The sequence below is a fragment of the Aquarana catesbeiana genome, linkage group LG02 (genome assembly GCF_042186555.1).
Source record: "Aquarana catesbeiana isolate 2022-GZ linkage group LG02, ASM4218655v1, whole genome shotgun sequence".
NCBI lineage: Eukaryota > Metazoa > Chordata > Amphibia > Anura > Ranidae > Aquarana > Aquarana catesbeiana.
In genome coordinates, this window is record NC_133325.1 from 294,588,993 (window position 1) to 294,601,618 (window position 12,626).

Consider the following 12,626-nt stretch of genomic DNA (forward strand, 5'->3'; position numbering starts at 1 on the left):
TTTATGTTTTTAGTTGCGCTTAAAGGGAAAATGATTTTATGTGTTGAAAAAACATGTTTTTTTTTTTGTCTGTTTTGTGTCATTGCAGTTAATCAGAGCATTCACAGACTTTCTGGCTTTTATGGTCCTTTTCAACTACATTATTCCTGTCTCTATGTACGTCACAGTGGAAATGCAGAAATTCCTGGGCTCCTATTTTCTCACATGGGATGAGGAGATGTTTGATGAGACGATCGGAGAAGGTCCTCTGGTAAACACCTCCGATCTGAATGAAGAGCTTGGACAGGTAAAATATCAGTGCATACCTCTAAAAAAAAAAAACAAAAATGGAAAGGAAATTTGGCATGTTATGTAAATTAACTAATATTGATCACATATGTGTGCGCAATTACCCATACGTGTCCGGAAGCTGAGATATTTAGAGTCATTTTTGTCATCATTTGCTTTCTTATCTATATTAGGCATACAAAAGGCTTGCCAGTGATGGTTGTAATTTCAAATGTGTTATGTTGTTACATTTTGTACATTGACTCTTATTTTCTGTGTGTTGGTCTTTCAAAACATAATTTGGACTCATGGGTGTTGGGCACGGGCATTGTTTTCCTGCATTTGATATAAGTTTGCAGATCGGCAAAATTCCATGGAATTTTATTGAATAATACACAGAGTAGTTCGGAGGTTGCACTGACCTGCTTTACATTGTGCTTATTATCTTTTGGATGAAGCATGTCCTATAAGGTGTGTTTGAACTGCAGGCAAAGCAGGTCAAATGCATCCTATTCAAATACAGCTGCATGCATTGGGAAGGAGAATGCGTTGCTTGACTAGAACACTCATTTTAATGAGCCCTTATAATTCTGAAGGCTGTTGTTTTAATTAACAGATTAACATTACAAATTCTGATCTTTATTCTATGTATTTGCACGCTGATTAGGAAGTAGTGGCTATATCTGTATATCTGTGACACATTGTGATTATATTAACACGCTAAATGCTTTTTTTTCTTCTGCTGTATTACAATATTGCATTTCTTAAGCCCTGAGGTTATACCACATGATGGTGTTTGTGTCTTTCAGCAGTCCCTTGTGATTTATTCCCTACAGTGTTACATTTCTGTTTATCCGCATTCATGATGGCTGTCTACGTTTCCTTTTTCTAGATTTTTTTCATTTTATTTTTACTTTTATTTTTTTTTACCTTTTTGTTAGACAAGTCCCTACAGGGTTATTATACACCTATTGCTGGGCAGCAAAGTGGTGTAGTGGATAGCACTTTCGCCTATCAGTAAAAAGGGTCACTGGCTCAAATCCCAACCACACTACCTGCCTGGAGTTTGCATGTTCTCCCTGTGCCTGTGTGGGTTTCCTCCGGGTACTCAGGTTTCCTCCCACACTCCAAAGACATGCTGGTAGGTTAATTGGTTCCTGTTTAAATTGTCCCTTGTATGTGTATGTATGAATGTGAGTTAGGGACCTTAGATTGTAAGCTCCTTAGGGTAGGGACTAATGTTAATGTACAATGTATATGTAAAGTGCTGAGTAAATTGACAGCACTAAATAAGTACATGAAATAAATAAAATAAATAATCACTGAAGATTAACATACTTGAACAGTAGATTTGTCTATGCATTTCGGTTCCTTCCAAATGCTTATAATACTGTAACTAAACATTATTTAGCAACCAAATACATTCAATCGTTTATTCTTCAATAAAATTAACAAAGGATCTTATTGGTTATTATGGGCATGGTCCTGACTTGGAGAACATTCTTTTTTTTTTCTAAATGTTCTAAGGTAGCCAAAAAATGGATGGTGAGACATCTGTCTATCTTCAATGTCCTTGACACTCTGACTTGGCTGATGGATGTTGGTGAGCAAATTTGGTAAAATACACATGGGGGGGACATTTATCAAGCAAATTAGTGCCACATTTAGACAAAAATCATGTTGCCTGCCATATAGCACTTAGCGAAGTCTCTGCGACAGGTTTACAGTGTTTTTATGACCCGGGTGTGTCTGTTTTCCTAGGTAGTCAACTGCAACAGATTTGCAATGTATGGGATAGATTTATTACTGAAGATGAGACAGATTTTCACATAGATGCATAATTAAAAAACATGTTAAGGGTTGGCTTTCATTTAGTACAGTGTTACAGAGCAGCCAGGTGAGGAATCTATGACTTGAACTGTAACCCTGTAATGAACCTTCCATGCAATTTGTCTCACCGCTCCTGTTTAGCTTTACTGTGTGACAACATTGACGTCCCACATTCTGTTTTCCCTATAGAAGGAGCACAATTCGTGGCTGCTTCTGCTTTTTGATTTATCTCAGTGTGCTTGAATCTGCACTTCCCATGACTAGAAACAATTCGTATTGCCTTGTTGGACAGCCCTCCAAGCTCATATCTTTGCTCAGTTGATACAAGAATGTAATTGGGTACTTTGCAAGCATTTGTGTGTACATCAGCACCCTAACTTGCCTATCCAGTAAGATGCACATTCCAATTGTATTCATTTTGGAACTAACATATTTTTAAATGATGCTGATCTAAATCACTTTCCTAAAGAGAAGTTGTGCCCATTTTGCACCGGCCTTTTTTTTTTTTGATTGAAAAAAAATTTTTAATTTTTTTATACAACAATTATACAACAAAAGAACACATATAACATTTCCATCACATAACCCCTCTCAATATCCATGCCAAAAAAAAACACACCTCACCCTTTCCTATTTGCGCTCATCAAACCATATTTCAATCCCCTCCTTCACATTTTACCCAAATGGTACATATATTATTATGTCATTATTTCCCTCCAATATTCTCTCTTTATTAATTTTCCGTATCATAAATATACGCAACTGATTACACAGATTGGAGACTAACAACCAGTGCCAGATCTTTACAAATTTTTTTTGTTTGTTTACAAAATATTTACAAATTTTTTAGGACATCTATGTTTTATATGTCAGTTCCTCTGGTCTTAAATTAAGATTAATTGCTTTGATCCATTGATCTATCACTGGTGAATAGTTTGATATCCATTTTTGTAGTATACGTTTACGAGCCATGTACATAGTTTTCAACCACTTCAACTGGGAGGGTATCTTCTGATATAATCCCTAGCAATGCTATTTTTGGATTAGGCTGTACTTGTGTAGAGCAGAAGGAATTAAAAATATCAAATGTTTTTTTTTTTTTTTTTTGAAGAAAAGGCCCCTACCTGATACATCATGGGGAATGAGGACTTAGTCAGGAGAGACCAGAAAGATAACAGAAGGCATTTATCAGAAGTGCATACTTTTTGCAGAGCTTTGCTTTTATAAAACAGTTTGATTGAAGATGTTGTTTTAGTGTAGGCAAAGTTTAAATTCAGGTTGTCATCTGGTGTCATTTGGGCATTGTTCAATGAAAGAAGCATTTTAGCACTAGAGCAGTTTAAGAATATTATCTGACTGTTTTGCATTCCCTAGTGTCTTTTAAAATACATTGCAAAATTCTACTGAAGTACTTGTGCTCATTAATATTTCTCTGTCTACCTCCTCTTCCTGTTTTGATGGCTGGGTAAAGAGAAAAAAGACAGATACTTGCATATACATCGATTTTGTTTTATAGCTCTAGCATGTCCTTCTTTGTCCTGTCCCTTTTTATATGGCTAAAATGTTTGCCTGCTGCACTTGGATTTATGTGAGTACCTGTGTCTCCTCCTTTCTCACATCATAAAGGTTGAAGATTATATCAGTGTGCACATAGCAGACCATGCATATAAAACTGGAGAAAAATGTTTCCCATGCAAACCAGTCAAATGTTAACCATCTTTTTCTAACTTGTGTTAGAAGAATGAAAGCTGGAATCTTAAAGTAGAAATAAACCTTTACTAAAAAAATTATAGTTTTGTAGAGGTTTGTAAGTAACGTAGAACAAAATTTTTTTGTAAAAAAAAAAAAAAAAATCTTTCTTAAGGCCATTATTCACAGGTTTTATTTGCTTCAGGCAGTGGCAGAACTACCAGGGTGACAAAAGTCACACTTGCGACTGGGCCCTGGCATTCTGCCATTGTTGAGGGAGGGCCCCAGTGGGGTTGCTGGCCACAGGGCTCTGAGCTGAGAACGTCTCTCTCATACAGCCCAGAGCCTGCACTTGCAGTTCCCCCTCCCACTTCCCTCGCACGGATGGGAGAGTAGACTCCCTCACACGGATGGGAGAGGAAAGAGCTCCTTCTCCTCCCGCCGCTCTCCTCCTGTATGTGCACCGCTGGGAGTGTGAAGCCCAACAACGGAATGATCAAATTTTTGGCTGATAGGCGGCACTGATAGGTGGCATTTATGAACACAGATAGATGGCACTGAAAGGCGGCCCCGATAGGTAGGCTGCACTGATGGGGCTGCACTAATAATCAGTGTTTATCAGTGTAAACAATGTACTGACAATCTTGCCGGTTAATTGCTTTCCTTTTCTCACACAGACACAGTGTGGGAGGAAAGGACCCCTGATAACCAGCAAGTCTGTTTAAATGTGATCACATGGTAAAGGGTTGCTGTGATTGGCCCTTTACTGTGTCCAAAGGAAACGGCAGTCACAGAGCACACTGGATGCCTGCCCCCGGGGCCACACAGGAGCAGGGTTATGGGAGGATGTCTATGGATGCCCTGGAAAGGGGTCATGGGAGCCCTTCATGGTTTCTTGCACCAGGGCCCTGAAGGTTCTAGTTACGCCTCTGAGTTCAGGATTGCTTCATTCCCCATAAAAGTCTACGGAAATGTAGATCAGCATCAAGCAGGTCAGGGAGAGGTCAACCGCAAGTCAGATGTACCTGTCAGTGTATTCTGACTGATCTCAGTGTATCAAAGTGATCTCAAAAGCAAGCTGCATTTCCTCACTGACACAGGCCCAAAGTCCATCTTCACATGCTCTTACTCCTGTTGGCTCTTTGTCGGAGCTCACTGTGGATATGTATATATTAAAACAGTGTGTGTATGCTCCAGAATGTTAGTCAGCTTTGGCTATAGAAAACTGTGTCAGTGCTAGGCTTCATTCACACCTGAGAGTTTTTGAGCTACAAAACACTCAACAAACATAATCCCATTCATTTCAATGATCCCTGTTGATGCTCAGATATGAACAAGGGCCATTGAAATTAATGGAATTTTGCTTGTTGAGCGTCTTCAAGCGTTGAGCTCAAAACGCTCAGGTGTGAATGCAGCCTATGCTAGTTAGAGATGGATTAAACAGGATCCAGACAAATTTCAATCCATGTATGGCCGTCTGTTTGACCGAAGTTGATTGTTAGACCCCATACACACTATACAACTTTTGTTGTCTGATTTCCTTTAGATTTACCAAAACTATGTAGTTCAAGGGCCTGTCTGATTGCACACAAATTGAAACTCTTATGCCCCGATCAGATTATCGTACGACGTATCGTTCACATTTTGTTGTATAAAACTAATATCGAATACAACAGTGCAAAATGTGCTCTACGAAAAGTCAGATTTTTGTCGTACGATGCTGGAAAAACCTTCCGGTGTGCGTAGCTACGTATCGGAAATTATGTCAAATATCTGTGAGTCCTGTGTCTGCCCGCCCTTTTGGCTATCCGTTTGTAGTGTACAGGCATATTCGTGTATTGCTCTCCGGATGTTTCTCTTCAAATGCTTTTTCGCCTGTTTTCTTAACGAACGGAGAACGTTACAGAAGGAGTGCAGGACCCAGCACTTCCAATTGCCATGTTGGGGATTTTGGCTATCCAGAATGTCCTTAAAAAGAAAAAAATCAAAACATTATATAATTAATATAATTATATCATATTTTCATGAAACATGCTGATAAATAATTAACTACAATAATATTATCTGTTCATTGATTGCTGAGGAATATTGTGATCGACTACAGGCGAGTTTCTGTTCGTATGTTGGGGCATTTTCGTGGTACGAACATTGTTTACATTCTCCCATCACCTTCCAGTTTACTTTCGTGTTTCCGATCATGCGTGGTGTTCGTCTATCGATTTTTAGCAGATGCATACTGTACTGATTAAACGATTGTCGTACGATGGGCTATCGTCCAAGCAAAGTTTTCGTGTTTGTCCCTTTGGATTTTGTTGGACGGACTGTCGTGATCAGCTGTCAAAAGCTATGTACTAATGATCAGATTATCGAACGATCAATCCGAAAGCAATTTTTATCATCTGATAATCTGATCGTGTGTGTACGAGGCATTATGGTTTGACCTCCTATTATATGGTTTTGGTAAATCTAAAGGAAAAAATCTAAAGAAAATTGTATAGTATGTATCCAGTAGAGCTGCACGATTAATCATCAAGAATCATTGTCGCAATTTTTTTCCCCTTTGCGTTCTTGACAAAAGTGTTTCACGATTCTGTCTATGCAATGAATTCTCTCTGCTCTTCTGAAGCCACAGCCCTCAAAAGAAAGGAAGAAAAAAAACGGGCAGTCTGCCAAGAATCACAACATTCTTTAGCAGTGGAATTTAAGTCTAAACATTGTAACAATTTGTCAGTGGAATAGACTTGTGTGTAAGGCATCATTCTCACGAGGCGGATAAGCTGCCTCGGAGTCCGCCGCTGTCCACCAGCTCAGTGGGAGATCTCTCCATTGATCTCCGCTGAGCCGTCGGATGACAGGTCCCTCTCTGCTCACTGAGCGGGGAGGGGCTTGTCGAGGGCCACTGGTTACTATTGAGAGATCGGACGAAAACGGACAGCATGTCCGTTTTCATCAGATCTCACCTGATCCGCCAGGGACGGATGCGAACGTAGGGGCATCCTTCTGATTTTAGCGGATCGGACCAGGTTGGATGTCAGCGGACATGTCACCGCTGACATCCGCCGCTCCATAGACTTTGCTGGTGTGATGAATTGAAAAAAATAAAATAAAAAATATTTCTACGCTACAGCAACTATTTGTTTCACGATCTTCAGTTTGGAGACACATTATTGATGACAATATACAGTATATAATACCCTACTTTGTAGGTGGTGTGCATTAGGTCCAATATTTGTTATGTGTTAGTGAATGACCAAAAGTGCTGCCTTTTTATTTTAACGCTCACTGGCCATTATTGCGTGTTGTTGAGCTGCAGATGACCAGGTTATCAGAATGTTCACATCTGTGCTCACATGTGAATCCATAGCCGAGTCATGAAAGCCAGCTGGTGTTTATTTACCATGATGTGTATTGTTTGTAAAAACACAGGGATGTGGATATCAAGGAGGAGATGAATGTGTGGGAATAATTAGCACCTTCTGTTTGGAATCTTTCTTATAAATGCACTGTTGCTAATTGCTTTAGTTACTAATAGCAGGCCTTTCCAATTTCAGACGCACAGTAATTGAACAAATGCTTCTGTCTTATTTTTTTTTTTCCTCTTTAAATTAACAATGATATATTTATTTTATATGAGGATATGTATTATTTTTTTTATTAAGAAGAAACAAGTTGTTGTTTTTATATGGTTATTTTATATATTTAGGTAAATTATTCTTTTTTTTTTTTTTTTCCCTTGATTTGGCAAAGGGTTGTGTGGTGCAAAAATTGTGGGTAGTATGGTGGCTTAGTGGATAGCACTCTTGTCTTGCAAACTTTGTTTTTCAGATTCTGGTTTATGTCCCGCATTTTGTATGAAATTTACATACACTATATTAGCAAAAGTATTGGGACGCCTGCCTTTACACACACGTGAGCTTTAATGACATCCCAGTCTTATGCCCTGTACACACGGTCGGACTTTGTTCAGACATTCCGACAACAAAATCCTAGGATTTTTTCCGACGGATGTTGGCTCAAACTTGTCTTGCATACACACGGTCACACAAAGTTGTCGGAAAATCCAATCGTTCTGAAAGCGGTGACGTAAAACACGTACGTCGGGACTATAAACGGGGCAGTGGCCAATAGCTTTCATCTCTTTATTTATTCTGAGCATGCCTGGCACTTTGTCCGTCGGATTTGTGTACACACGATCGGAATTTCCGACAACGGATTTTGTTGTCGGAAAATTTTATCTCCTGCTCTCCAACTTTGTGTGTCGGAAAATCCGATGGAAAATGTCCGATGGAGCACGCTCCGATCGGACATTTTCCATCGGAAAATCCGACCGTGTGTACGGAGCATTAGTCCGTAGGGTTCAATATTGAGTTGGCCCACCCTTTGCAGCTATAACAACTTCAACTCTTCTGGGAAGGCTGTCCACAAGGTTTAGGAGTGTGTCTATGGGCCTGTTTGACCATTCTTCCAGAAGTGCATTTGTGAGGTCAAGCACTGATGTTGGACGAGAAGGCCTGGCTTGCAGTCGCCACTCTAATTCATCACAAAGGTGTTCTATCGGGTTGAGGTCAGTAAAGTTCCTCCACCCCAAACTCGCTCATCCATGCCTTTATGGACTATGCTGTGTGCACTGGTCCCAATCATTTGGTGGAGGGGGGGATTATGGTGTGAGGTTGCTTTTTCAGGGATTGGGCTTGGCCCCTTAGTTCCAGTGAAGGGAACTTTTAAGGCATCGGCATACCAAGACATTTTGGACAATTTCATGCTCCTGACTTTGTGGGAACAGTTTGGGGATGGCCCCTTCCTGTTCCAACATCACTGCACACCAGTGCACAAAGCAAGGTCCATAAAGACATGGATGAGCGAGTTTGGGGTGGAGGAACTATACTGGCCTAAAAAAGGGTGGGCCAACTCAATATTGAAACCTACGGACTAAGAGTGGGATGCCATTAAAGTGCTAGTGCGTGTAAAGGCAGGCGTCCCAATACTTTTGCTAATATAGTGTATTTTCCCCTATGTATATAGGTTATCACTAGATCCTCTGGTGTGTGCCCAAATCAAATAAACTGTCCATTTTCTGAGTTTCCTATTTAGGTATCAAGACAGGGTAAAGATTAAAGAAAGATTAAAGAGGAGAATGGGGTATCTCATGTGAGATTGCTAATCAGTGTGCTTAACAGCATAGATATAGTCCCATGTAATACGAATGAACAGTTAAAGTAGAACTATAGGCAAAACTTTTCTCTTTCATTTTGGATAGTGCACGGGAGGGTAATAACCCCTGTCAGATTTCTCTTCACCCTCTGTTCCATTGCAGAGATTTTCCTTCACTTCCTGTCTCTTAGACAAACAGGAAGTGGGAGGAAAATCCCTGTAAATTAAGGGAATTCCTTGGGACCCCCAGGTCACTAGAATTGGTGTACCCATTGGAAGATTTCCCCTCTATTACTTTTCTGGGGACAACCCAACATTTGGGGTTTTCTTTTACGTTCACTTTCAATGATAATGGTAAACAGGACAAACAGAGAGGCGAATCTCCCTAACGGGGGTACAGCCAGCAATAAAGCCTCATAGGTGTTATAATCCCTCTCCAATCGTCCAAAACAAAAAAAAGTTTTGCTGCAGTATCTCTCCCCATATGTGCTCCTGCAGTTTGGCTCGTGATGTGTTAGCACACACCTTATGCCCCGTACACACGAGTGGAAATTCCACCAGCAAAAGTCCAATGAGAGCTTTTGGTCCGAAAATGCGACCGTGTGTATGCTCCTTCGCACTTTTGCTGGCGGAATTCCAGCCAGCAAAAGATTGAGAGCATGATCTCAATTTTTCGGTCGGAAAAAGTTCCAATCTGAAATTCCGATCGTTTGTACCAATTCCGACGCGCAAAATTCCTACGCATGCTCGGAAACAATTCAAAGCATGCTCAGAAGCATTGAACTTCATTTTCTCGGCTCGTCGTAGTGTTGTTCATAACTGTGTTCTTGACGGTCGAAAGTTCAGCGAACTTTTGTGTGACCGTGTGTATGCAAGGCAAGCTTGAGCGGAATTCCGTCGGAAAAACCATCCAAGATTTTTCCGACGGAAATTCAGCTCGTGTGTACGGGGCATTAGAGTGTTTATACACAACCACAGAAGTGTATGCTATCAATGGACATTATGGACCTCCCTATATAGCAGTAAAGGGCGATCCACTATATATGGTCGACTTACCTGTGATGTTAACTGTGTGGCACTGATGTGCTTCTTAGATACTACCTAGAGGTTCTATTTACACCCTTACTGATAATACATAGAAGAGAAACCTCTACACATATATTTTGAACATTAAGGGAGAGCTAAGCTAACTGGGTTTAATCCTACATAACAGTGTCAGAGAAATTGTATATAAGCTCGAGAAGAAGCGGTTCCCCGCGTAACCTGTCAAGCTTCATGTAATTCATACTTTGTAATTAGCCGTCGTGACAATACTTTAGGTTGTCACCAGTACACCCCTAATGTAGACGGCTGTCTATATTCGGCCATTGTGTGTTTTCTCAATTACAATTTTTTTTAATTCTGTTTTTATATTTATGTGATGTGTTTAATAAAATGTATATCTTTTATCAGTAGTGCCTATAAAGTCAATTTTTCCAGTTTAATGTTTGTAATATATTCCCTTAGAGAAAGGGATGGGGAAGGGTTGAAAGGGTTAATGTTATTTTATGGTGTGTATGTAAATTAATCTTTTCAATAAAGAATATTGAAGTAAAAAAAAAAGCCGTCTGTATGGTGACGGAGATCATTTTAAAAGAGCTACCTATCAGATTTTTCAACATTATCTAAATAAATTATTTTGTTGCTCTGGTTTTACCAAGTGGTGCATTTTATTAGGATTTACCATTTTATATGTGCTTTACTATATAACCTTCTCTCAGTGTATTCTCCTTTATCCACAGGTAGAATATATATTCACAGATAAGACTGGGACACTGACGGAGAATAATATGGAGTTTATTGAGTGCTGCATTGAAGGTCATGTGTACATACCACATGTAATATGTAATGGGCAGATCCTTCCTGATTGCCTGGGCATTGACATGATTGATTCTTCACCTGGAGCTGGAGGCAAAGTAAGCTTGTTTTAAATATCCATATTTTATATACAATAAAATGGTGCATGAAATGTTGCTTTCTAGGCATTTTTTCATATCTGGTTGTAGTATTATGTTAGTAATGTTTTGTTTTTTGTTGCTGTTAACCTATTAAATTCTAGCATTAAAACCTGGCCACATACATTTAACATTTTTCTGCCCACTTTGACCCTTGACCCATATACTATAATATATCTTTAAACTGTGTGTTTGGTTCTAACTACCAAAGATTGGTGAAAATCAACATAATTCCAGTCAAGGAATTACTGAATCTTAGCTGTTTATCCAGCTAGTCCTCCAAATGATCAATGTCCATATTCTATAATGAGTAGTAATACATAATACACGTAATACATCTAATAAACCAAATACATATGCAGGGGGTCCCCGGGTTACAAACAAGTTAGGGACTGTAGGTTTGTTCTTAAATTGAATCTGTTTGTAAGTCGGAACAGGTACATTTTTTAAGTGTAGCTCCAGCCAAAAAAACTATTTTTAAACTTTTTGGATAGCATAGGGAGAGGTTAACACCCCTGTAACATTTGTTGTACTGTCTGTGCCCCTGTTCAGAAGATTTCACCTCACTTTCTGTCCCAATGACAGTTGGATTTTGAAAATTTTGGGTTGTTGTGGAAACAAGCCTTGGTGATAAAGCATCAGTGGAGACACATTTTCCCCATAATAGCTCTTACAGGAGAGAATTTCCCTTCCTAGGGGTAGATTTTCTCTCACTTCCTGTTGTCTCCCTCCGTTTGTAAGTAGGAGTCATTTGTAAGTCGGATGTTTGTAACTAGGGGACCCCCTGTATAGGACTATTGTGCAATATGTGCTTGTTAGCACTGATTTATGTAACTATCAATCTGGTTATTCTAGTCCTTTGCATTGTTACCGTGCCTGAGTCATAATGTGTGACAAATTAGCTTTGATCCTTCTTGCTTTCAGCAATATATTTATAATGTTTTATATTAGCCTTATTTCTTAGAAATGCATGTGCAGTAGCTCCTTGCATATTTATATTTACATGTTTAACTTTGTAATTAGCCCAACAGTTAAAGCAAATTCCCAGATGCTTTTCTAGTTTTGGATAGAGTAGAGCCTTACACATGTGTTCTGCTGTCCATGTCTTTATTGGAGAGATTTTTCCTTGCTTCTCATTTTTTCCGAATCCCAGAACCTAGACAGGAAGTGCAGGGCGATCTCTTCTCTGGTGATGCAGGAAGCAATAAAATCCTGATGGGGGTTCTAATCTCTCCTCACTGTGCTTAAAACGTGTTTTTTATTCTGTCTGTGCCCCCCTACTTTTCATTTCTGTGCCTCCCTCTCACATCCTATCTATTCGTAGAATAAAAAGTATCTAAACCTTCTCTCTATTCAAAACCCTAGGAAAGAGAAGATTTGTTCTTCCGTGCTCTCTGTCTGTGCCACACTGTACAGGTGAAAGACGAAGACAACATAGATGGTGAGAGAAAATCCAGTCAGTCTGGGAAATCCAGTGTGTACATTTCCTCCTCACCTGATGAAGTTGCTCTTGTAGAAGGTATACAGAGGTAAGTATATGAGACTTAGATCAAGTGTGTCAATGCATCATTGGCGAAACTTTTTTATGGAGTTTCACAGTAATTCTGGATGCTTTTCATGGGAAAACTGTGGTGTAGGATTTATACACGTGTGCATATAGCTTCATCAGAAGTGGCATACCTTGATGACCAGTGG

At 39.5% G+C, this 12,626-nt stretch overlaps 1 protein-coding gene across 7 annotated transcripts in view; it reads left to right on the forward strand.

Moving 5' to 3' along the window:
* The window catches only part of ATP11A (ATPase phospholipid transporting 11A), a 254,699-nt gene that overhangs the window by 162,654 nt on the left and 79,419 nt on the right, over positions 1 to 12,626 (forward strand). For all 7 annotated transcript variants that reach the window (XM_073614522.1, XM_073614524.1, XM_073614525.1 and 4 more), the window contains exons 12-14: positions 89 to 286; positions 10,719 to 10,892; positions 12,297 to 12,460. In XM_073614522.1, coding sequence (XP_073470623.1) covers positions 89 to 286; positions 10,719 to 10,892; positions 12,297 to 12,460 — 536 coding nt within the window. The remainder of the gene's footprint in view (positions 1 to 88; positions 287 to 10,718; positions 10,893 to 12,296; positions 12,461 to 12,626) is intronic.